The 27,129-nt window shown below is 30.1% G+C and overlaps 5 protein-coding genes across 5 annotated transcripts; 1 reads left to right on the top strand and 4 right to left on the bottom strand.

Annotated features, from left to right (window-relative positions):
* Positions 1-958: 958 nt before the first annotated feature.
* Positions 959-2,305, bottom strand: LOC130808017 (putative receptor like protein 25). The gene has a single exon (XM_057673450.1). The coding sequence runs from the start codon at positions 1,820-1,822 to the stop codon at positions 1,013-1,015; it is 810 nt and encodes a 269-aa protein (XP_057529433.1). The 5' UTR covers positions 1,823-2,305; the 3' UTR covers positions 959-1,012.
* Positions 2,306-2,487: 182 nt separating this feature from the next.
* LOC130807680 (putative receptor like protein 25) lies at positions 2,488-5,020 on the bottom strand. Its single transcript, XM_057672982.1, has 3 exons — positions 4,425-5,020; positions 3,717-4,091; positions 2,488-2,551 (listed from the first exon to the last, which is right to left on the bottom strand). Exons 1-3 carry the CDS (start codon positions 5,018-5,020, stop codon positions 2,488-2,490), a joined length of 1,035 nt encoding a protein of 344 aa, XP_057528965.1.
* Positions 5,021-11,418: 6,398 nt separating this feature from the next.
* On the top strand, positions 11,419-12,226 carry LOC130807679 (uncharacterized). The gene is made up of 2 exons (XM_057672981.1): positions 11,419-11,879; positions 11,972-12,226. Exons 1-2 carry the CDS (start codon positions 11,733-11,735, stop codon positions 12,224-12,226), a joined length of 402 nt encoding a protein of 133 aa, XP_057528964.1. The 5' UTR covers positions 11,419-11,732.
* Positions 12,227-19,544: 7,318 nt separating this feature from the next.
* On the bottom strand, positions 19,545-20,562 carry LOC130808015 (putative receptor like protein 25). Its single transcript, XM_057673448.1, has one exon. The coding sequence runs from the start codon at positions 20,220-20,222 to the stop codon at positions 19,545-19,547; it is 678 nt and encodes a 225-aa protein (XP_057529431.1). The 5' UTR covers positions 20,223-20,562.
* LOC130808016 (leucine-rich repeat receptor-like serine/threonine-protein kinase BAM2) lies at positions 20,562-21,814 on the bottom strand (the record flags this gene model as incomplete). The annotated part of the gene is made up of 2 exons (XM_057673449.1): positions 20,562-20,706; positions 21,364-21,814. Coding segments are annotated over 2 exons (591 nt in total), but the record flags the coding sequence as incomplete, so codon positions are not given.
* Between the last annotated feature and the right edge of the window lie 5,315 nt (positions 21,815-27,129).

The following is a 27,129-nucleotide window of genomic DNA, read 5'->3' as shown; positions in this document are numbered from 1 at the left end:
AACCCATCAAATCAATGACAAAACAAGACAAGCAAAACATGTAGTATGAAACGAAAGTATTTAATCCTTTTTCCGTGTTTTTACTTGTAGGATAGTTAAAAGTATTTCGGCACTATTCATTAAGCAAACTCACTTTTATATTATTAGTAATTTATAAGTTAAAATATAGTCATATGAGACTTTTTTTGAATTGTTTCGATTTAATGTTTATTAATTTCTAGTTTCCATAATTTATTGATAGCATAAATAGAGATATTAACGATTGAATTCGTATATTGAAAAGTGTGAAAAAACAAATGGTACAAGTAAAGAAGAATGGAGAAATTCTTTCTCTTAATCAACAAGAAAATAAAGGCACAAATAACAATATCGTTATAGTTCTTTGGTTGCTTAATCTTTTTCTTGAATTTGGATTATTAAAATTTTTAGATGAATAGTGAAACGAGAAATAAAATGGCAAACTCTGAAGAACAAAAAAAATCTGTTATTTATCCATGGCATTGTGTGACCATTTCTAGGTAAAGACTACAATTACTTTTAACAGTTGAAAATTGTGATGATTAGAATTAATGTACGATTAATTGGAAAAAAGGAAAGATTAAATGAGATTGAGACAAAAGTAGGAAAATAATTTAATATTTTCTTTTCTTTTCCCAACTTGAAAATGACGACTAAATTTAATGGTGACTTAAGTTATTGGCCCTTTTCAAGAATGGGCCCTAGACGGCAGCACTCTTCGCTTACACCTACGGTTGGGGTTGTGTTATTGTAAATATAGTAAAAGCTGGAAATTAATTTATTGATCAAACTCGGAAAAACAAATTCAACTAACTTAACAATGCATTGGAAAACATGACATTTATGCTTTATAGACATTCACCCATTAGGCACACATTTATATTTTTTATGGAAAAGAAATGTTATTATCACAAAATATAATTATGAATAAAGTACAGTGAAAAGAAAAAGAAAATGCTACAAATTCAAGTAAAGCCCAAAAAGGCCCATTCCATCATACTCTACATCTTGCTACAAATGAAATGTTTCTCAGATAAATGATCACTTTTAGTTCTTTAGTTCTTCTTGTTCTACTTCTTCTACTGAAATGGAGGTCATGAAAATCAAGTAAAGCCCATTCCATCTTGTTCAACAATTTAAAAAGCCAAAAAGGCTTCCCCTCTGACAATATGTAGTACCCCCAAGCCAAACCAACTATTGTACCACTTCCAAATCCAATCACTACAACTTCCCACATCGATAATTCTGTTTTTTCTTCCACATTATCATTGTTCAAAGATTGCACAACAGTATTTTTTTTGCATTCAAGTAATGGTGCTCCACACAATTCAAGATTTCCCTCGTACGAATCAGATGGAAAGGTATCAAATTGGTTACCATGGGGTATAGGCCCTTCCAATTGATTATATGAAACATTAAAAACCTCGAGAAATGTTAAACTAACAAGTTCTTGAGGGATTTCACCGATAAGCCTATTTGATGATAGGTCTAAACCATCCAATAATGATAACTTCCCGATGGATGGAGGGATGTTTCCGGTAAGTAGGTTATGCGAGAGATTAAGATTTCGAAGTGCTCGCAACATCCCTATAGAATTTGGAATCTCTCCTTCAAAGTGATTATTAGACATATCAAATGTTGACATAGAAGTAATTATCTTCTCATAATTCAGTTGTTTCCCCTTTACTGTCATCTTGATGGAGTACGTATAGATATAAAAACCAGATTCATTTTCTAAGTAGCTTGGACTTCCTATAGTAGACATGTTGATATCCATCATGGAACGAAATTGTTTGATGTACATGAATGGCAACTTACCACAGAAATTATTGTTTGAAAGGTCGAGAATTTGTAGATTTGAAAAAGAAAATGTTGCAATTTTTGATAAATTTTTGGTTATATCACCATGAAATTTACTGAAGGGTAGGCTGAGAACCTCTAGATACGGAAGGCTACCTAACCAATAGGGGAATACATCTTTGAATTTGTTGTTCCTTAAATTTAGGAATTTCAGTTTTCTACATTTAGATAAAGACCTAGGTATAGCTCCTTCTAACTGATTGTCAGTGAAATTTACATATTCCAATAAATGACAAGTGGAAAATAATGCTGATGGAACGGTGCCCTTGAAATTATTTGATTGGAGATTCAATACAGCTAATTGAGTACTAGTATTGCCCAAGCAATGAGGAACTTCTCCATTAAACTGGTTATAAGATAAATCAAGGATTTCAAGATCAACCAAGTTGCAGATAGAAGAGTTTTTAAAATTCGTGATATTGTGTCCTGAAATGCATGACAAATATGAAAGAATTTAGAGAAAGTTGTAGCTTCATATAATAATGTATAAATACATCATAGTAAAAGAATATTCTACCAAGAAATTTAATCTTTTTTGAAAAGAAAAAAAAATAAATTTGACCACATGACTTCTTAAAAAAGTTAGAAATTAGTTTAGAGTACATGTAATCACTTTAGGATAATTCCACTCAGTAAACTGTGCTGTGATGCTTCCAATGTTGGCATATTAGATCTGAGATAATTGATATATTATTTTTTATAATCTTTATTAATGTATACAAAATACAAAAATCAAAAATCAAAGAAGTACATTAAAGATAATTCGATAGAACTTGTTTCATATATTTTTATTGGTTACATTAATCAATGTTATAAAAAAAAGCAAATATGAAATACCTTAATAATACAAGAAATATATTTTTATTAGTGACAAGCAAATTCAAAAAAAAAAAAAAATTTTAACAGTTGAAAGTCTCAATGTATGCAATGGCGAACTATTTTGGAAGATGCAATTTAGATAGGCATTGCTAAAGATTAGTTTACCTGTAATCTGTGGTGTGATTTTTCCAATCAAGTTATTGTTGGCAACCAACAAATAACTAAGACTCGTAAGCTTTCCAATGTTGACAGGTAACTGACCCGTGAGTTGATTATATGATAAATACAACTCACTCAAATTTGTAAGAAGAGAAAAAGAATTTGGTATCTCACCATGTAATTGATTATTTGCTAAAACCAAATAATTCAAATTTGTAAGAAGAGAAAAAGAATTTGGTATCTCACCATGTAATTGATTATATGATAAATCCTAATAATTCAAATTTGTAAGAAGAGAAAAAGAATTTGGTATCTCACTATGTAATTGATTATGTGATAGACCCAAATAAATCAAATTTGTAAGAAGAGAAAAAGAATTTGGTATCTCACTATGTAATTGATTATGTGATAGACCCAAATAAATCAAATTTGTAAGAAGAGAAAAAGAATTTGGTATCTCACCATATAATTGATTATATGATAAATCCAAAAAAATCAAATTTTTAAGAAGAGAAAAAGAATTTGGTATCTCACCATGTAATTGATTATATGATAAATCTAAAAAAATCAAATTTGTAAGAAGAGAAAAAGAATTTGGTATCTCACTATGTAATTGATTATGTGATAAATGCAAACGAATCAAATTTGTAAGAAGAGAAAAAGAATTTGGTATCTCACCATGTAATTGATTATATGATAAATCCAAATGAATCAAATTTGTAAGAAGAGAAAAAAAATTTGGTATCTCACCATCTAATTGATTAATTGATAAATCCAAATGAATCAAATTTGTAAGAAGAGAAAAAGAATTTGGTATTTTACCATCTAATTGATTAATTGATAAATCTAAACTTTTCAACCTCTTTAAGAATCCTAAGTCATAAGGAAGTGGGCCACTAAATTGGTTAAATTCTAGCTCGAGATATTGGAGTTTTGTAAGGAGAGAAAGAGAAGACGGGACATGCCCATAAAAGTTGTTAAAAGGGAGAGATAGGTTTTGCAGGTTTGTAAGAAAATTGATTTGAGTAGAGAGAGTACCACTGAGTTCTAAGCTGTAGAAGTTTAGGGAAATGACAGCGGGAGAGTGAGAAGACGAAGAGCAAGTGACGAACGACCAATTGCAATGGTGAGTAGTGTTTTTCCAAGATGATAGACTTTTATGAGGATCATCTTTAATGGCAGATTTAATAGCTAATAATGTTTCTTGTTCTGATAATATTCTGCCATTAATGAAGCTAATATTCAGACAGTGAATAAATAAGAAGAAAACAAGAATTCGCATTTTGTTATTTTGTTTCTTATACTTTGATGGGTAGAATACTAGAATTGAGATACATGATGAGAGAGAAATGAAAGACTATTTATAATGTGTTAAAAGTCGTTCCAACTAAGGGAAAGACATCGAAGCAACTTAGGATACTACTTTAATGTATCCTTAAATATGTCTCTATTGTATTCAATTAAAGAAAATAATTTCATATATTTTAAAATAATCAAGTAAAGTCCATTCCATCTTGTTCAACAATTTAAAAAAACAAAAAGGCTTCCCCACTGACAATATGTAGTACCCCCAAGCCAAACCAACTATAGTACCACTTCCAAATCCAATCACTACAACTTCCCACATCGATAATTCTGTTTTTTCTTCCACATTATCATTGTTCAAAGATTGCACAACAGTATTTTTTTTACATTCAAGTAATGGTACTCCACACAATTCAAGATTTCCCTCGTACGAATCAAATGAGAAGGTATCAAAATTGTTACCATGGGGTATAGGCCCTTCCAATTGATTATATGAAACATTAAAAACCCCGAGAAATGTTAAACTAACAAGTTCTTGAGAGATTTCACCGATAAGCCTATTTGATGATAGGTCTAAACCATCCAACAATGATAAGTTCTCGATGGATGGAGGGATGTTTCCGGTAAGTAGGTTATGCGAGAGATTAAGATTTCGAAGTGCTCGCAACATCCCTATAGAATTTGGAATCTCTCCTTCAAAGTGATTATTAGACATATCAAATGTTGACATAGAAGTAATTATCTTCTTATAATCCAGTTCCTTCCCCTTTACAATCATCTTGAAGGAGTACATATAATTACCAAATTCATTATTAATAAATTCATTTTCTAAGTGCCTTGGACTTCCTATAGTAGACATGTTCATCATGGAATGAAATTGTTTGATGTACGTGAATGGCAACTTACCACAGAAATTATTATTTGAAAGGTCGAGAATTTGTAGGTTATATCACCATGGAATTAGGCACCAAGTTCTACTGTAAAACTCCTTCTTCCTTTTGATCTAACTTTGATTTGCATTTGAGTTCTAATTTTGTAATGGGCTGAATTTTATTTTATCATAGATTTTTTGGGGATGTGATTGAGAGGAATGATGAGTTTTGCTTTGAGTAAATTGCTCTGAGTTTTGACGATAGCCTTTTCATAAAATTTGTACTAGGTACTTTCGGATAGGATTGATCTTCCATGTATGTTTGTGAAAGGGAGTCTATACATAGGCATTGATGAGGGGACTGTGAACTTGATTAAATTTGGTGAAGGAAGGTAAGGGTTGACGCTGTTGTCTTTGAAAGTCATATTCATTGGGGTCAGTTTTTACTTTCTTGGCATGCTTGAAGTCTGTATTTATGAAGATTTAGTTTAATTCTTTTCTGTATGAATTGTGTTGCTAGTTATATTCATTGTGTTTCTAGTTAAATTCTCTTCTGTATGAAGGTTTAGTTCAATTTCTGTATGAACTGTAATGAACAAACATTGTTGTTGCTGCACAGACCTGCTGAGCTGCTGCTGACTCTTGCTCTTATAATTTGTATGTACTGATACTAGTTAATGGCTGCAACTTATAATCTGTATGTACTTGACTATGCCGATGAATTGAACAATCAAATTGAATAACCAATCTGGATTACATGCTGTTTGACTTCAGAATGAACCAATGCACAGATTGTGATCATATTTGGTTGCTCAACACAGGATTGATCTCAAGCATATTCATTCAAATCTGAACTAAGCATATTTTGTTATGTTGGAAATTGATTTTTTGTAATTTTTGTTCATGTAATTTTGTCATGGAATTTTTTGTTTGTTCTTTGTGTAAATTGATTTTGAATATTTTTGACTAAATTTTTTCATTGTATTAGTAATCTTTAATATAGTTTGTCTTCATGGTTCTCATTGTTCATATCTTTAATTTTATCATCAGTGTTTATCATAGATTACATGAAATTGTAAGTTTGGGTTGAATTGTTCAACTGTCAATTCGATTCTTCAGCAACTATTCAACTATAAATCTCCAAATGTTGCTGTACTTTTGCATCTGTTTTCTTGTTTGGGTTGAAATTGTAAGTTTTTTTATAGCAAAAGGCTGATATTCATGGTTAGCTTTATCAAATGGCCCCTTGTAAGTTGTTCATATGTTGTTCATATGTTGTTCCTATGTTGAAATGGTTGCAACTGTCATGTTTTTGTAAGTTGTTCATCTGTTGAACCCTTGTTCTGGTGTTTTTAGTTAGCTTTATCAACAGAAATTGGACCTAATTTTCTAAAATTAGGTGAAAAATTGATTCGGATTTATAACAGTTCGATTAACAATCAATTCGGGTTGGTATCAGTTTGGGTTAAAAACAGTTCGATTAATAATCGATTCGGGTTTGTATCAGTTCGGATTAAAAACAATTCGATCTTAATCAGTTGTAGTCAGGTTGCATTCGGTTATGTGCATAATTCGGGTCGAATTTGACTCGGGTTGATCACTGTTCAGTTCGGGTAACATCGGTTAAGGTTTATATGTCGGTTATAAAATTCGGTTGCAGTTCGAGTTCGATTTTGCCCTTTTCGGCTATCAAACGGTTCGAGTGAAGTATCGGTTCGGGTAATTGCGGTTCGGTAAACCTAAAAAACTTACATTTTTTCGGGTTGGATAATTTTTGATTCCAGGTCAGATTTTCGGGTCGGGTTTGTTTTGAACAACTCTAGTTATTTTGTATCAGCTGGTTTTCGATGAGACAATTTCAATATGAGATAAATAACCTAATCAGTTCAATTATAATTTTTTTCAATATACGCTCAATACTTAATCTATATAAGATTATAATTGATATATTTAAGGTTAAAAATGAATTTTTTCATAAGGTATAGTTGATCATAATTTATCACTTTAAAATTTGAATTGATCATTCTTAGATCAAAATTGAAATTTTTTATAAGAAAGAAGCCTTGTATTCTTGGTTATTTCCAAGAGCATTTATTGAATCAATTGACAAACATAATTCAAAATCGAAACTTTCTTCATCTTCACATCCAGCGTAAGCAAACATTATACTTACAACTTTATTTTCAAGTCCATTATGGACAAAAACTGTTGAAGAAAGAGCAATATCATTATTATTGATCGATGATTAAAGAGTACAAGTACTCTTATGTTCCATAAAACCATCATGTATGCATTGAATAAGAGTACTTGTATTGTTAATATTTTAACACTATTATTGATAGTTTAACGTCGAAATTGATCACTTATAGATCCAAATTGAAATTTATTTTAATTGATTTGTTTAAGTTTTACTTTATGTTTGAAATTGATACCTTCAAGGTCAAAATTGATAAATGCCCAGAAAATGGAAAAAACAAGGAAAAAGCATAATATTCTTACAGGGGCGAATTGGGTCAACCCAAATTGACGGTCTCACAATAAGGATTGTGAGACCGTCTCATCCAAATTTTTGTGATTTTCTATTGTACGGATTTTTTAAGTGAGCAAAATTAAATCGCTATTTAAGATAGTAATTTGGTATAAATACCAATATATTATATCATGTAACAATGTGGTTTGGTTTTTTTCTTTAGTTTGTTGTTGATAATTAAACTACCATCTCATATGACAGTTTGGTATGACACTTTAAAAAATATATATATTAAAATACTAAATAACCATCTTAGATGACGGTTTGATTATTAACAAAAATTAAAAAAAAAGAAAATCAAACTTAATTTTTAGTTATTGTATTATTATTATTATTATTGTTATTATTATTATTATTATTATTATTATTATTGTTAAAGTCAGATAACTGTTTGATTTAAAATTCATTTTAAGCCATAAGTTTCCAAATGACTTAACTTTTCGTTATGTTGTTTTCTATCTTTTTTTATTGTTTGATGTCGAGGAGAGATACCTTGTTTCATCTATGCACTACATAAATATAAAATATTCATCTTTAATATATATTAATAAATAATGAAGTTTCACTCACCAGTAATAATAATTAACCTATTGAGTTAACTTAGTTTTTTTTTTTTTCGTGTAGGAAGCTTATATATAAATAAAATAAAAATTGTCTCGGTTAACGAATAATGGAATGTAAATAGGAGTAATAAAAGTAATAGTAGTATTTTTTTTATTACAGTGTAATCTATGCGAAGAAAAGAACAAAGTGAAAAAAACAAAGTGCCTTTTTTTAAAACTGAGATAATGTTATAATAAACGTGTATATTTTGACCCGTCCTAAAATCAACTCAAAATGAATTCAAAATAAATGGGTCATAGGTTTAGAAAAACCCTCAATCATTAGGTCAACTTACAATTTTATTAGTTATATTGATAGTACTTTGAACAAATAATATTAATAGTAAAAAACTTATTATTTTAAAAAAAATTACTTAGTTTTTATATTTTGAAGAACATTGTTATTTTAAACAATTTCGTATGCTTATAACAATTGATGATTGATATACTCTTTTTACATTCCGTTAGACAATAATTCTTCATTAAAAAACAAGATCGTACGCCAAACTAGACAATATGCATTAGAAATGACGAACTCAAGCAATTGATAAATAAGTTGGTATAACATATAACATGTTCATGGGCGGGCCTTGGCGGATAGCGGATCGGGTATTTGCTATAAAATCTACCCGCGGGTACAAATATACAAAACCGCGCCCGCATTTGAGGGCATAATTTTTTGTCGCTACCCGCCCATTTTTAAAGCGGGCGGGACCCGCGGGTAGGCGGGTATTTATTACATAAATATCAAAAATATAATACAAAATATAAAGTTGGGTTTTGATAATAACTTAAAATACAATACATCGTTTAAAATACTCTAAATACATAAAAAGTCTCAAAATACTCGAATTACATGTATATAAAAATACATAAAAAGTTTCAAAAAACTTGGTCAATGGGTAACATAATATAATTGATTATTAAAAATTTAATATATATTAAACTAAGCGGGTGGGCGGGTATACCCGCGGTTTTTTTTTTTGTGTCGCTACCCGCCCATTTATCTTGGCGGGCGGGTATTACCCGTCCAAACTTAAATTTTTTTTTAAAAAACGTTGTCCATGCCCGCCCGTTGTCCATGCCCCCTCCGACGCTCAAGTTAGAACATGAATCGATGAATAATGAATAAATAATGAGATGGAGATCTGAGATTATTAAGCAAATGGAGAATGCAGGAAGGTGGATATAGGGATGGAAATTGCTGATATTTTTAGAAGGTTAGCAAAGAGAGTTGTAAGAATTAGGCAAAGGCTTTTCTATTAGATGATCCCTTCCTTACTGCTGGTTGTCTTTATTTATAGTGATTAAAAGGAAGTTACTTAGTGATGAGAGGAAGTTACTCCTTGAGTGGAGGTTGGTCATCATGGGTGGTAGTTAGCGGTTATTAGTACTAAAGAAGGGGGATCATGATGGGAGAGGAGAAGTGATCAGTTTCATAAAGGAAGTTAGGGCTTTAAGGAAGTTATTAGCTCATGGGCCAAGCAAGGAGATTGAGAAGCCCAAAAAAAGCCCCTTGACCGAAAGTCAAGGTCAACCCAAAAGGTCAAAGGGTATTAAGGTAATATGACATTAATAATGTATATAAATAAATAACTTAAATAAATGTTACCATGGCATTTAGCCCCACGCATGAAGGATGATGTGAAAAGGAAGCCCCAACGACTTGAAACATCTTTCTTTATGCGGAAACAATAATTGTCCATTATAAGTGAATTCACGAATAAATACGAATGAGGAAGACACTCGAATCCCCATGGAGACAAATATATCCCCAATCTGACAGACCTTCTGATGGATTATGAAAAATGGGCTCGTAAGCTTCGAATCGACTGTTCACATGTCGAATTCCGAGTTGTAAAGAAAAAGTTATGACCTTTTCAAAATAGTCATGTAAGATGTCTTGAATCTAAGAGACAAGCGAACAAATCGAGCCGCGACTCGTAGCACGCCGCGGAGTAGCCCCAGTCAGCAACAAAAATGCAAATACGAGGGTTTGATCTTGCGACCTCCAGGATAGCGTGCGGTACTTGGAACCAACTAAGACAGCTATCTACTTGTGTAGCATATCGCGCGGGCTTTTTATAACTTGATGCTTCCAGTCCAGCTTTTAATACTTGGATGCCGTGACTATTTTCATTACTTAGAATATTTTCGAATTTTGACTCACACAAGAGGGTCCGACTTGTCGACCTTGCGGACAACATGAAGAAATTTACATGATATCTCAGAGTATATTGTACCCGAAGTCGCGGCTCGTAGCATGTCATGGGATTGCCTTAGACATCTATATTCAGTAGCAAAAACGTAATTGATGAGGTTTAATGCCGCGACCTCCAATACACAGTGCAGCACTTCAGACCAACTGAGACAACTAGTTCTTTGTGTGGCATATCACACGGCTTCGTATATCAATACTCTTAGTTCAGCTTCAACTATATATTACTATGCCGCGGAAAATAAATGAATTAAACCAAACAAGTAGTAATATAGATCATTATCAACTACCAACATGCAAAAATTCAAATTTCTAAATAAACGAACTCAAAGATCAATCAATTGAAAAAATGAACTAAACTTATAAATGTTCAAGAATGAAAAACAAAATTCAAGCAACCAAAAATCCAAATTAGAACCCTCAAATTTCTGAATAAACGAACTCAAACATCAAACAATGAAAAACATGAACTAACCTTATGAATGTTCAAGAATAGATCGAGAGACAAAGATGAAATGAAGCAATAAAGGAAGACAGGGCGACAAACCAGTGAGATCGAGAGACAAGGTTGAAATGAAGAAAGGAAGGAAGTAGAAGCAGTGAGGAGGATTTCAGGAATGTGATGTGAAGCATGAAATGGGTGAGAGTAGAAATCGCAATGGATCTTGGATCCGGATCTGTGTTGACGGATCTAGATCCTAAATTTTTGGACCCAGAAAAGAGGATTAAGTTATTTTGGTAAATAAATTCAACCAACCCCAATTCTTTTACCCATTCGGATTTGGTTCGAAACCGGATCCATATGAAATTCACGGATCCGATCCGGGTCTAAAAAATCTGGATCCGGATCTATGGATCCAAGAGACCCGCTTAAGCTTTTAGTTTCCATAAATATTTTTCTCCATATTGAGTAGACTTGTACTAAATATCTAGTAATATGTAGCTTTAGCCTTCAAATGTTTTGAGCAAGTATATTATCTACTACTAATATAGAAATCCGTTTAATGCACTGTTATTGTTATTATTATTAGGAAAAATTACCCTGAATAATACGAACTTTCACTGATTTTCCTACAATAATACGAACTTTCAATTAACCATGAATAATACGAACTTTGATACTTGTTTCCCGCTGGCATAACTTACCTGTTGTTAACCTAGAGAAACGGTAAAATGTGATTTTCTTCTTCATTTGCTGCATCAGTAGGCTGGTTATTTCGACAGCCATAATCTAAACTTGCTCATCTTCCTCAATTGCTCTCTCTCCTCTTCCAATTTAATTACTTCTTCCAACATCTAATTTTTTTTTTCCCTTTTCATTATAATCTCTAAATTAATTTGTTATTTAACATGTATTCTCCTCCGTCATCATCTCAATCTAGAACTTCAATTGCAAAAGGAATTCCTTTATGTAAACATGGTGTTCATGCTAAATTACAAGTAGTCAAAAATGGAGCAAGGGTTGGTGAGAGGTTTTACGGATGTGCATTTTGGCCAGTAAGTTTATTTTTTTAGTAGCTTTGTTTTGTTTTATGTTATTTTTGAATTTGTTTATCAATTAGGATTTCTTGATTTTGTTTGAAATGTAGGCACAAGATTGCAAATTTTTTAAGTGGGAAAAAGATGTAGAGTATACAAGTGAAATTTCTTCTTGTTTGGAAGAAGAGAAAGCTATGTTGATTGGCAAAATAAGGAAATTGAAGGCTAAGAATGCGAAGTTGAAAAAAAGCGAAGCTATGTTGAAATTGAAAGTTGTTGAATATGTAAACGCACAGAAAGCGTTAAGTTTTGTACTTGTTGCATCATGGGTTTTATTTGTATTGTTCTTATTTATGTCAAGCTAAGTTTAAGAATTTGGTCATGTAATGGAACTTTATGTATTGAAAATCCAATGTTTTTGATAATTTTCAATAATTACCTTTACATACATAAGCATTTGTTACACACAAAAGAGCTAATACCCTTACATACATAATTTTCAATGATGTTTTTGAACAATGCCGTAATCCGTAGATTATACCATAATCGTAACTTGATACATACAAAAAAGTTATGTTTTCCAAAAGAGCAGCAAAATGACACTTTACTATTACAACATCAATTCTTTGTTGTCGATGCTTGGGTTGATATTATTTCAGAAGAGTTCTTCTTAGGCTTTCCCCTTTTAGCATTACTCACACCACTCCTTCCGCTTGCACTACCAGTCCTACCCCCTCTACTCCCTTCTCCAGCTCTAATTGTCCTGTTGCTACCTAAAGAACTCGGTTGTGCAGACACGTTGTGATGGGATAACTCTGGTGTGTTCGTTGCGACATCAACAATCTTTTTCGGTCTTCCTCTTCTTCTTTTCAATGGAGGTGGTTGCTCAACCGCTTTACCCTTATCCAGACATTTCCTTTTGTTATGTCCAACCGTAATGCAAATGCCACATGTCATTTGAACCCCGTGTCTTGAGAGCTTTCCCGGTTTTTTAGGATCTTCATGCGGATCCTTAATTCTGTTTTTTCGTGGTCTACCCGAACCAATCTTAATTGGAGGAGGATCGATCGGTTTGTCAATTTTAGGCCAATACCTCTCACCAATACAAGGATTGATGCTTCCTTCATAGGCTCTCAAATAAGCCTGTCTAGTGTAGCACTGATCAACAAATGACTCAACCTCCTTGTGCAAGTAAAAAATAGATTCAACTGCATGACAACATGGAATCCCTCTTAAATCCCATTTCTTGCAAGTACAAGTTCTATTTTCAATATCAACCTCTAAAACATCCATACAATAGGCTACTTGGAAACGCGTTGATGTTGAAGGAATGACAGTGCACTTAGCTGCTTCTTGCTTCTCTGAGTCTAACAATTTTTGTACTTTGGGACATAACAAACCCTTCCACTTCTTCAATGCCTCTTCCTTTTTATTTGCCACCCTCTTCATTAGCATTGTTCTAATTTCTTCAAGCATATCTATTAAATGATGGGATCTAGCATTCATGATGTAATTATTAAAAGTTTCTACCATATTGCTCAAAATAACATCACACTTGCCGTGTAGTTTGACAAAAGATCTACAAAACAAGTGTGGACCACATTTCCTAAAGGCATCAACAGCAACCGGATTAACATCCTCCATCTCCCTAATTGCTTCCTCAAAATCAGCCAAGTTGTACGCTTTGAAACATCTCCAAAACAGTAATTTCAACTCTTGTCCTTTGAACGACTTGTTCCAATTTGCGTAGATGTGCCTAGCACAATGCCTATGCTCTGCTTTTGGAAGCTCCAGCTGTACTGCCCTCAAAATGCTCTGTACAGGATATAAGTGAATTATGCAAAATCAGCATTTTCATGTGTACTTACAATGCAGATGCAGATATAATTCAGAATGTGTACAGGATATGCAAAAATTTTCAGCATTTTCATGTGCACTTACAATGCAAATGCAGATATAATTCAGAATGTGTATTTCATGTTCAAACAATTTTAGCAGCTTCTGAATTAAACTAATTGGTCATTACACAACAAATTACAGAACTACTGGTCACAAGGAATGAAAGAGATTCTGAAATGCAGGTAGCTCATTTTCAATTTTGAATACATGATGCAGGATGCACATTTCAATTTCAGAATGCGTAGTTCAGAATGCTGTGTATTGAAATGCAGAATGCACATTACAATGCTGAATGGTGTATACCTGATCCATTACAATTTCAGAATGCACATTACAATAGCAGATCAGAAGAACTACAACTAAATCCAGCTAAATCCAGCTCAGTATACTAAATACAAAATAGCTAAATCAGTAAGGAAGGGTGTATACCTGGTGTTCATCTGATATTAATATCCAGTCTTTACCATTATCATGAGGAACACACTTCTTTAATTCAGAAATGAACCATTGCCATGATTCATTGTTTTCACCCTCAACAACAGCCCACGCCAATGGATACATTTGCTCGTTAGGGTCTCTCCCAACTGCACTTAATAGCACTCCTCCTAAGAATGTTTTAAGAAAACAACCATCAATGCACAATATTTTCTTGCACCCATCAACCCAACCATCTTTAATCCCTTCAAAGCAAACAAAAAGCCTCTGAAATGTGGGTGGATTTGTGCTTGGATCGGTAACAACAACGAAGTGGCTATTAGGGTTACTTGATTCTAAAACCCCAACATAGCTCATGAGCTTCTCATAATGTTGTTTCATGGATCCATGTAACCTCCTATGTGCAGCATACTTAATCTTGTAGGCAAAGCCCCGACGAATGATAATTTGAAATTGTTTCCTAACAATATCAACTACTTCTGCAGAAGGAATGTGTGGTCTTGACTTGAATAAATCAAGTAACTGATCTGCACACCAAGAAGCTTTGAATTGTTGATTAGAATCCATGTTTCTTTGACAAGTGTGATCACCCTTAACTTTCTTGACAATAAAGGAAGCTCTTTTTTCATCCCAACTAGCGTAAAGCTTAAAGGGACACCCATCAACACACCTTACACCAAGCTTATTCAATTTAGACTTGTCACTCAAATAAAATTTTAAATTCCTTCCCTGATGAATTGCATATTTCCTTACCGTCTCTTTAAATTCAACTGGGGTGCTAAAAACTTGCCCAACATTCCATTTGAACCTCCTAAAATCGGTAGTAGCATCCTCATATTCATCATTACTATGTTCATACTCAGAATCACCCACTTGCTCTTCGCATGACAATGACAAATCTTGACTATGCACAAGCTCCTCCGAAATTTCATCCTCATCTTCATCCTCATACGATAGCTCATAATCAGAATCATCATCCTCAGATGCATCTTCATCTCTTACATCAGCACTAATACCAAAATGTGGCTCATCTTCAGAAAAATCATATTCAAGGGGTACGGAACTTTCAATAAGGGCTTGTTTTGCCTTAGATGCTCTCTTAGGAGTCAACTTTTTCCTATTCCCAAAAGTGGACAAAATTTCACTACCTTTAGTACCACTTTTTGATATTTCTAGAACCAACATCTCATTATCCAAATCATTAACTACATACACAGATAATGCTCTATTTTCAACAGCTATTTCAGTCATTTTCCCAACACAAATATCATCGGTAATTCTCTTTAACCCTTCCAAAAAGCTAACAGCATTGGGTAATTGATACCAAAGACAAAACTCATGTTTTACCCCAAGATCCTGCTTTACAATTCCTTCTAACTCAAAAAATGACATCTTATCCACGTCTATGGAGATGGTTTTACATATACCATACACATACTCAAAGCCCACAACTCCTTTTTCTAATACCCCATCATACCAAAACTTCAAGGTAATTGATTCATTCAAATTAGCCTAAAAACAAGCAAAAAAACACTAAATTACATCCAATTTCAAAGCTATAAACGTTTTTAATCAACATCAAACAATAATCATGTATGGAATAACAAAATAAATACAAAATTCCATCCATTTTCGAGTAAATGGACAGAATTCCATTCGTTTTCGCCTAACTGGGTACAAGCCCTAATTTTGGGTAATAAAACAGAATTTAGGGATTTAAAATGAAATTGAGAAGAATTAACTTACCATGAATGAGAAGAATATGATTGAAGAACAATGCCTAATTTTCGCAGCGTGAGGAAGATGATCAATGGAATTCTAAGCGTGAGGAAGAAGAGCTCTGTTTCGATAGGAAGAAGATGATCACTGGAATGAGAAAAGCTTTTGTTTTTCGTAATAAATTTAATCAACAAAAAAAAGGATTTTAAAGGAAAGATGCATCTTTACCGGTAACAGGTAAACTATTATGCCAGCGGGAAAAAAGTATCAAAGTTCATATTATTCATGGTTAATTGAAAGTTCGTATTATTGTAGGAAAATCAGTGAAAGTTCGTATTATTCAGGGTAATTTTTCCTTATTATTATTATTATTATTATTGTTGTTGTTGTTGTTGTTGTTGTTGTTGTTGTTGTTGTTGTTGTTGTTATTATTATTATTATTATTATTATTATTATTATTAAGATATAGGAGTATAATGATTTTTAAACAATGATATAATTATATATTATCTTTATCAAGTTGAAATTTTACACGTTAAAATTTTATAATCAATATAATTATAACAAATTAATAATAGTCATATTTTTTTCACTTCCCTTGAAAGTATACTATTCCGTCCCTTTAAATTAGTGGCAAAGAGAAATTGATTATTTCAAAAAAAAATGTGAATATTTTATATTAATTAAAGAAAAAATAAATTGTGTGAAAGAAATTATGAAAAATGAGACTTAACATGTATGGATGAGATAAAAAAAAGTGATGGACCAATGTCCAAAAACAGAAATGATTTAAAATGAGTGAGATAGCAAATAATGTTAAATAAGTGGGATGAAATGAGTATTTTTTTTTATCATTATTCCTCCCTTTTCTTGATTTGCACAAAATATATACTTGAGATTAATTTCGTAGGACATAGAATACTTTATAATACACTATAAAAAAACACAAAAAAATAGATAATTAAAAGTATACAAATATTAATTTAAAAATACGACCCACAATTTACCTCTGTCTAACGAATACTTTATAAAAAGAAATTAATTTCTTATATTTTAAGTTTTATGTTAAGATACGTAAAAAAATAATATTATTTTTTTTAATGTCTTGTTTTATAAATTTATTCATACAAACATTCAATATAGAAAAAATATAATAAAATATAATAAAATATAATAATATGTAATAGAATAAAATTAACTTTATTTTATGTAGTTCAATAAATATAGCAATTAATCAATTTAATTATTACATGTGGAAAATTTTTGCAGTGAGGGTGCCACATGAAATTTTTCAATACTTTTAATTAATTGTATTAGTAGCCACATTGATTATTATATTAGTAGCCACATAACTAACATGACCCAAAGTCACTTCCAACGGATATAACAAATAACACATGTTATCTTATTAGTTTAGTGTGCTATGAATTATATGATAACTTATTTATACAAAGTTTTATATAGGACAAAAGAAGACGAGATGATTTAAACTACGTCTAAAATATTATTTGAGAATATCCACAACCTTAAATTTCAAAAATATATTTCTATTAAAACTAATGGATGCGTGGGCTTATCCTCAAGTATTTTTCATGTTGCTACTCCATCATTAATATTCATGTTGGGATTTTACACGTCATAATTTTAAAATTTTAATAATATGTTATAGAATATATATATATATATATATATATATATATATATGTATATATATATGTATATGTATATGTATATATATATATTATATATATATATATATATATATATATATATATATATATATATATATATATATATATATATATATATATATATATATACACACATATATATATATATACATATATATATATATATATATATATATATATATATACATATTTATATATTTATATATATATATATATATATATATATATATATATATATATATATATATATATATATATATATATATATATATACACATATATATATATATACATATATATATATATATATATATATATATATATATATATATATACATATTTATATATTTATATTTATATATATATATATATATATATATATATATATATATAAAATATATATATATATATATATATATATATATATATATATATATATATATATATATATATATATATATATATATATATATATATATATATATATATATATATATATATATATATATATATATTAAAGTTTTGTTGATTTGGTTACTCTATATGATATTCTGCGTCAATGCCAATGTAACATAAAGTTATGGGTTCAAATTTCATCTGCCTTTTATTTCTAATAAAATATTAGCATTAGTTTTGAAAATGATATGTTTTATTACTACGTTTACTCTTATAATCTAAATAGCTGTCGTGCAAAAAAATATAATAAAATTTATAGCATATCTCTAAAGATAAAATCATGAACTTAATGTTCTGGACAACTATTTTGTTCCCAAATGAAGGAAATAATGATTTGAGCATTTTCATACACAATTTCGTTTAAATCTACCTCTATTGAGCTTCACTATTTTAGCAAACTCACTTTTATATTATTAGTCATTTATAAGTTAAAATAATATAGTCATATGAGACCTTATTTGAATTGTTTCGATTCAATGTTTATTAACTTCTAGTTTCCATAATTTAATGATAGCATAAATAGAGATATTAACGATTGAATTCGTATATTGAAAAGTGTGAAAAAACAAATGGTACAAGTAAAGAAGAATGGAGAAATTCTTTCTCTTAATCAACAAGAAAATAAAGGCACAAATAACAATATCGTTATGGTTCTTTGGTTGCTTAATCTTTTTCTTGAATTTAGATTATTAAAATTTGTAGATGAATAGTGAAACGAGAAATAAAATGGCAAAATCTGAAGAACAAAAAAATGTCTGTTATTTATCTATTGCATTGTGTGACCATTTCTGGGTAAAGACTACAATTACTTTTAACAGTTGAAAATTGTGATGTTTTGGAAAATTTTTAATCATTTTATTAGAATTAATGTACGATTAATTGGAAAAAAGGAAAGATTAAATGAGACTAAGAGAAAAGTAGGAAAATAATAATCTAACATTTTATTTTCTTTTCCCAACTTGAAAATGACGATTAAATTTAATGGTGAGTTAAGTTATTGGCCCTTTTCAAGATTGGGCCCAAGGCGGCAGCACTCTTCGCTTACACCCATGGTCAGGGTTGTGTTATTGTAAATATAGTAAAAGCTGAAAATTAATTCATTAATCAAACTCGGAAAAACGAAATCAACTAACTTAACAATGCAGTGGAATGACATTTTATGCTTTGTAGACATCTCATGAAATGAAATGTTTCTTTCTTAGATAGATTATTACATTCACCCATTTGGCACACATTCATATTTTTTATGGAAAAGAAATGCTATTATCACAAAATATAATTATGAATAAAGTACAGTGAAAAAAAAGAAAATGCTACAAATTCAAGTGAAGCCCAAAAAGGCCTATTCCATCATACTCTACTTCTTTCTACAAATGAAATGTTTCTCAGATAGATGATCACTTTTAGTTCTTTGTTCTTCTTTTTCTACTTCTTCTACTGAAATGGTAGTCATGAAAATCAAGTAAAGCCCATTCCATCTTGTTCAACAATTTAAAAAGCCAAAAAGGCTTCCCCACTGACAATATGTAGTACCCCAAGCCAAACCAACTATTGTACCACTTCCAAATCCAATCACTACAACTTTCCACATCGATAATTTTGTTTTTTCTTCCACATTATCATTGTTCAAAGATTGCACAACAATATTGTTTTTGCATTCAAGTAATGGTGCTCCACACAATTCACGATTTTCCTCGTACGAATCAAATGAGAAGGTATCAAAATTGTTACCATGGGGTATAGGCCCTTCTAGTTGATTATATGAAACATTAAAATCCTCGAGAAATGTTAAACTAACAAGTTCTTGAGGGATTTTACCGATAAGCCTATTTGATGATAGGTCTAAACCTTCCAACGATGATAAGTTCCCGATGGATGGAGGAATGTTTCCGGTAAGGAGGTTATGCGAGAGATTAAGATTTCGAAGTGCTCGCAACATCCCTATCGAATTTGGAATCTCTCCTTCAAAGTGGTTATTAGACATATCAAATGTTGACATAGAAGTAATTATCTTCTTATAATCCAGTTGCTTCCCCTTTATTATCATTAACCTTATGGAGTACATATATATATAATAATCAAATTCGTTTTCTAAGTACGTTGGACTTCCTATAGTAGACATGTTGGTATCCATCATGGAACGAAATTGTTTGATGTACATGAATGGCAACTTACCACAGAAATTATTGTTTGAAAGGTCGAGAATTTGTAGATTTGAAAAAGAAAATGTTGCAATCTTTGATAAATTGTTGGTTATATCACCATGAAATTTATTCAAGGGTAGGCTGAGAACCTCTAGATACGGAAGGCTACCTAACCAATAGGGGAATACATCTTTGAATTTGTTGTTCCCCAAATTTAGGACTTTTAGGGAACTACATTTAGATAAAGACCTAGGTATAGCTCCTTCTAACTGATTGTCAGTGAAATCTACATATTCCAATAAATCACAAGTAGAAAATAATGCTGATGGAATGATGCCTTTGAAATTATTTGATTGGAGATTCAATACACGTAAGTAAGTACTAGTATTGCCCTAGCAATGAGGAACTTCTCCATTAAACTTGTTATAAGATTTAAATCAATGATTTCAAGATCAACCAAGTTGCAGATAGAAGAGTTTTTAAAATTCGTGACATTGTATCCTGGAATACATGACAAACATGAAAGAATTTAAAGAAAGTTGTAGCTTCATATAATAATGTATAAATACATCATAGTAAAAGAATATTCTACCAAGAACTTTAATCTTTTTTGAAAAGAAAAAAAAATTTTGACCACATGACTTCTTAAAAAAGTTAGAAATTAGTTTACAGTGAATATTGCTTTCTATAAATGGTTACAAAAAATATTTGACTTGGATGAATATTGGAAACATTTGGATTAAGATTTGAAATTTTGGATTTTATTGATAAAAAAAATATTCTAATTTGTCACCCTATTTATTACTCCCTCCGTTTTCATATGTTATTCTCAAATAAATTTACGAATTTTAGAATATTTATGTGGGATGTTGATTGATTCATCTCAATATATTATTTCTAAAAATCAAAAATCAAAGAAATACATTAAAGATAATTCGATAGAACTTATTTCATATATTTTTATTGGTAATATTAATCAATGTTATAAAAAAAAGCAAATATGAAAAACGTTAATAATACAAGAAATATATTTTTATTAATGACAAGCGAATTCAAAAAAAGAAAAAAATAATTTAACAGTTGGAAGTCTCAATGTATGCAATGGAAAACTATTTTGGAAGATGCAATTTAGATAGGCATTGCTAAAGATTAGTGTACCTGTAATCTGTGGTGTAATTTTTCCAATCAAGTTATTGTTGGATACCAACAAATAATTAAGACGCGTAAGCTTTCCAATGTTGATAGGTAACTGACCCGTGAGTTGATTATCTGTCATATTTAGAAAATATAGTAACTTACAACTCCCTAAACTCTCAGGGATTGGACCACTAAGCTTATTTGAAGAAACATCTAGGTATGTCAATAACCCATTCGTCCCTAACTTATGCGGAATACTTCCTGTAAAGTTATTTCCCCAAATATGAAGTTCTTTTAACTTAGATAAATCTCCAATAAACTCTGGTATGAAACCTTGTAAGTTGTTTTGACAAAGACTTAAGTACGTCAAGTTAATAAGAAGAGAAAAAGAAGTTGGTATCTCACCATGTAATTGATTATTTGATAAATCCAAATGAATCAAATTTGTAAGAAGAAAAAAGAATTTGGTATCTCACCATGTAATTGATTATTTGATAAACCCAAATGAATCAAATTTGTAAGAAGAGAAAAAAAATTTGGTATCTCACCAGGTAATGGATTATTTGATAAATCCAAATGAATCAAATTTGTAAGAAGAGAAAAAGAATTTGGTATCTCACCATGTAATTGATTAAAAGCTAAATCCAAATGAATCAAATTTGTAAGAAGAGAAAAAGAATTTGGTATCTCACCATGTAATTGATTATTTGATAAATCCAAATGAATCAAATTTGTAAGAAGAGAAAAAGAATTTTGTATCTCACCATGTAATTGATTAAAAGCTAAATCCAAATGAATTAAATTTGTAAGAAGAGAAAAAGAATTTGGTATTTTACCATCTAATTGATTAATTGATAAATCAAAACTTTTCAACCTATTTAAGAATCCTAAGTCATAAGGAAGTGGGCCACTAAATTGGTTAAATTCTAGCTCGAGATATTGGAGTTTTGTAAGGAGAGAAAGAGAAGACGGGACATGCCCATAAAAATTGTTAAAAGGGAGAGATAGGTTTTGCAGGTTTGTAAGAAAACCGATTTGAGTAGAGAGGGTACCACTGAGTTCTAAGCTGTAGAAGTTTAGGGAAATTACAGTGGGAGAGTGAGAAGACGAAGAGCAAGTGACGAACGACCAATTGCAATGGTGAGTAATGTTTTTCCAAGATGATAGACTTTTATGAGGATCATCTTTAATGGGTAATAGCTAATAATGCTTCTTGTTCTGATAATATTCAGCCATTAATAAAGCTAATATTCAGACAGTGAATAAATAAGAAGAAAACAAGAATTCGCATTTTGTTATTTTTGTTTCTTATACTTTGATGGGTAGAATACTAGAATTGAGATACATAATGAGAGAGAAATGAAAGACTATTTATAATGTGTTAAAATGTAAGACTATTTATGATGAGGTACATGGTGATATGGTATCCTTAAGAATATCGTTCCAACTAAGGGAAAGACACCGAAGCAACTTTAGAAGACATAATCTTTTTGTACTTAAGTGATCATTAAGAATCGAATCTCTATAAGGATGAAAGGAAATAACACTCAAACACTAGTTAGCCTAATTCATAATTCTCAAATAACTTATTTTAAGATTATAACCATCAATTAAAACTTACGCGCAGACGTTCAAACAGCAGCCAATGTCAAGTAGACAAGTAGTACACTACATTGAAACATTAAAGTTCCACATGTAACAACTATACATATATATTTTTTCTTTTTGATGAACTAATTATATATGGGTGTAAGCATAACCTGATGCTTTAATTATAAGCTTAATTTTTTTATCGACTTGATTACTTAATATTAAAGCAGTAAATATTTTCTCTTTTGATAATGATTCTCATAATTATCTTTTAATCTTCTTTACAAATTCAATCAATTACCTTTTAGTCTCATACTTATTCAATTTTGTTCAAATCTCATACACTAATTATAGATGAGTAATTTGTGGTTATTCCCTTTAAAGGGATAGAAGAAGGTTAGGTAAGTAGCACAAAAAAGGAGAGACAAATGAGATTATACACTTTCACAAGTAATAGGAGTATTATATTTGTCAACGCCAACTTATGGGCAATGGCAGTGCTTGACCTTGACGGATGACATTTGTGCAGCAGCAGAAAGTGAGGGTTTTATTTTGTTCCTTTTTCTCAGTATTCTTTGCTTCTAAAATGTATCACCATGTAAGATAAGGGCAGTCAATCAAGTTAAAAAGTCAGCCCATTAATCGTCCTCTGTTAGCACCAACGAACGATTGTTGGCTGATTTTTTAACTCAGTTTTAGTAATTGCTTATTTTTAGTAATAGCAAACAATGCCTTTCTTTAGGCTTAGACTGAAAGAAAGTTTACCAGGCGGCATGGGCACAACACAGTACGACTATTTCTAAAGATACTGGACAACTGTACCGTAACTTAGTATAAGGTGCTCTACTCATGCTAGACAATAGATGTATGTGTTTGAACTTGAAACACAATGTATAGTAGCAATAAATTCCAACTTAAAAGAGCCACTATAAGTGACAAGACTATAAAAAGTCGGTTGGAATTAAAAATAACAACTACTAAATTACTACTTCGTGCTTTTAAATTTATCCCATTTTTATATTTAACAATGTTTTTTGATCAAATGAGACAAATTCTAAATGATCGGAAAGTAATTTTGTAGAGAATAGGATAAAGGGTGGGGAATATTTTTTTTTTTGGGATGATTTTAGGAATTAGTTCCTATTGCTCGAAATGAGGTGTGTTTTTCTTTGGGTCAATTTGGTGAGATTCTATAGCATGTGGCTGTTATAACCGATAAGTGTCGATATGCCATTAAAATTTAAAGGTCAGCATTCAAGACATGCTCACAATTTTAATTCGAAGAAAAAAATAACACTTCTAAGAGGGAATAAGATGGCTACTAGGACCCACAATGTCTCTATTGTATTCAATTAAAGAAAATAATTTCATATATTTTAAAAGTAAATTGAATTATATGTTAAGGTCATATGGTGTTTTTAATCAAAATGTATTATTTAGATTGAATTGAACTTAATTGTTTTTAATCAAAATGTATTATATTATACTAATTTTTCCTTATCAATGAATTTATTCTTATTGATTTGGTATTCTTTTTCTTATTCAAAATTACCAATTTTGATTGAATTAAAACTTTTTTCTAACTCAAAATAAAATTTTAACTTATAACAACTGATTTTTACGACATAAGCTGATTTTTACTGATTTAAACTAAATTTTATCAAACTTTAATTATTTTTATTAAATAATATGAATTTAAGATGAATCTAATAAGTTCTTGATAAAAAAAAATAAATATCAAGAATTTAGCTTGATTAAGTGGGAATGATGATCTCTTCAAAAAACACTGAGAATGATGATCAAAGAACGAAGTCATAATTGGGAGACGTTTGATAAATCTATTTTCAAGTTTTATTCAGTGGTAATGAAAATTAATGAAAAACAGATTTTGATCATATAATAAAAATGCTCCTTCCACCTCTTTTATTTTGCTTCGCAATATATAAGAACCTTCCATTTTTATTTTCGTATTGTAGCAAAATTAAATGGATAAAAGAGTATATTTGTACTCTAAGAATCCTCCCCAAAGATTCTTTTGCATATATATTATTCGAATCCCTCAAGTGATAATGAATGAAAATAATTTTGTAGAAGAAAATTTATTTTGCATATATATATATATATATATATATATATATATATATATATATACCACATACCAAGTGCATCTGTTTCTTTTTAATTCAGGAAACAAGAGAGAAAAAATAGGGAAGTAATGATGTTTAATTCAAGTCATATGGCATAAAATTATTGAAACAAATTAAAATAGAAAATGAGTCATATCCCAAAATATTTACTGAATTGAACTGGTTGGAGGGGTTACTTCAATAATTTACTGAAGGGAAGAAATATTATTAAGAAATAAATCGTATGTGAATATTTGATTGGAATAATGTTAGCAATAATTAAGCAAAGTAAATATATATAGGACTATTGTTAGGCTTAATTTATATATACCTTATGCAATTGTCATATTAATTCAAGTTGGATAACTCATTAATAACTTTTATATAATGAAATTTAGGTCTTATCTCAATTAGAACAAATATAGTTTTTCCCAGACAAGGTTATGGGATCGAATCTCACCTAACCCTCTCTTCCCTCGGTCTATCTTGTAATCAAAAAAATTTCTTCACACTTCATTAGTTTGATTTTTTATATTCTCTGTCTCTCTCTCTCTTGTTTAATTCAGGAACAAATTAAACAAATTAAAATAGTATCGCATAAAATTATTGGAACAAATTAAAATAGAAAATGAGTTAAATTGGGAGAGATATAGGGAGTAATGGTGTTAATGGTCAGGTCATATTGATTAGAGATCTTTAATTCAAGTCATATCCCAAAAGTTTTCTAAATGTGGATGATGCTCCTTTCGACTTCTACAAGTAAAGTTTTCTAACGTGGATGTTACTCCAATAAAATTGTGGAAAATTTTTAGTAAAAGCTGAGTTGGGTAATTTTAGTGGACTTGTAATATGAAGCTTAAAATCTTTTGGGTAATTTTAATAAATTTGTGGGGTGAATAAAAAATTTTAAATAATAAATAATTAATTAAAGGGTACGTTTGGTAGCTAAAGTTTTCTAACGTGGATGATGATCCATTAAAGTTGTTTTAAATATTTTGGTTGACTTAAATGGTTGACTTTGATTTTGTATTAATTAATGAGAAATAATAAATTTTTTATATAATTGAATATTGAAAATTAATTAATAGAGTCTTACTCTAATACAAAAATCCTTTTCTTTATTAAAATTTTTAAGGGAGGATATAGAGGATACATGTACTCCTCCGTCTCTTTGATTTTGCTACATTGATAAAATTCCGTCTCTTTTGATTTTGCTATATTGATAAAATCAAAATTGAAGTGAGAGATTTTTATGTATTGTATAGCAAAATCAAAGGGGCATAATTTTTAACTTTTATTATATGGTTTGAATCTATTTTTATTTATTTTTATTACCACCAAAAAAACATTGTAATAGATTTATCAAACGCTCCAATCATGATATGTTCTTATATAATCATTCCCACTTTATCAAACTTCTTGATATTTTGATTTTTAAATTAATAACTTATTCGATTTATCTTAAATTTATATTTTTTAGTAATTATAATTAAAGTTTGATAAAATTTATTAGTTTATATAGAAAAAAACAGCTTAATGTGTAAAAATTAGTTAGTAATTGTTATGGGTAAAGATCCAGTTTTAGTCAATAAAATTTTTTTTACTCACTAAAAATTAACATTAAATTAGTAATTTTGAATGAGAAAAATAATATGCAAGCAATAACATTCAGTTTTTTATAAAAAAAGTGCAAATCATTAAAATTTGATTAAAACGAGTTTTTAGTAAATATAAATTCAATTATGTAAAAATCAGTATATATTAGTATTAACCACTACAAGTTAGTTATAAATAACAAAATAATTTCAATGCAATCCAAATAATACATTTTGATTAACTCAACATGATATGAGTTTAACATATACTTCAATTCACTTTTAAAATATATGAAATTATATTCTATGATTGAAATAGATTATACAAGATGGGAATGGGTATGATATGTCTGCTACTTCTCCACTCGGACCATAACTTTGTGCGGGACACTAGGCTGATGACCATGACCATGACTTTTACAAGATGGTATTACGACTTGGCAATCAAAAATTGAAAATAAAATAGCACATTTTAT

This window comes from Amaranthus tricolor, chromosome 3, assembly GCF_026212465.1.
Source record: "Amaranthus tricolor cultivar Red isolate AtriRed21 chromosome 3, ASM2621246v1, whole genome shotgun sequence".
NCBI lineage: Eukaryota > Viridiplantae > Streptophyta > Magnoliopsida > Caryophyllales > Amaranthaceae > Amaranthus > Amaranthus tricolor.
This window is presented reverse-complemented; position numbering and strand designations above follow the sequence as displayed.

What these genes read in the sequence shown, in the direction of transcription:
- LOC130808015 (XM_057673448.1), bottom strand. Translation starts at nt 20,222, where the DNA reads ATGTACATCAAACAATTTCGTTCCATGATGGATACCAACATGTCTACT.
- LOC130807679 (XM_057672981.1), top strand. Translation starts at nt 11,733, where the DNA reads ATGTATTCTCCTCCGTCATCATCTCAATCTAGAACTTCAATTGCAAAA. An exon ending in ACGGATGTGCATTTTGGCCA is followed by an intron (nt 11,880 to 11,971) that starts GTAAGTTTATTT and finishes TTTGAAATGTAG; the next exon opens with GCACAAGATTGCAAATTTTT.
- LOC130808017 (XM_057673450.1), bottom strand. Translation starts at nt 1,822, where the DNA reads ATGTACATCAAACAATTTCGTTCCATGATGGATATCAACATGTCTACT.
- LOC130807680 (XM_057672982.1), bottom strand. Translation starts at nt 5,020, where the DNA reads ATGTCTACTATAGGAAGTCCAAGGCACTTAGAAAATGAATTTATTAAT. An exon ending in ATAGTTGGTTTGGCTTGGGG is followed by an intron (nt 4,092 to 4,424) that starts GTACTACATATT and finishes TCTGAATATTAG; the next exon opens with CTTCATTAATGGCAGAATAT. An exon ending in GACTTAGGATTCTTAAAGAG is followed by an intron (nt 2,552 to 3,716) that starts GTTGAAAAGTTT and finishes CAATTATCTCAG; the next exon opens with ATCTAATATGCCAACATTGG.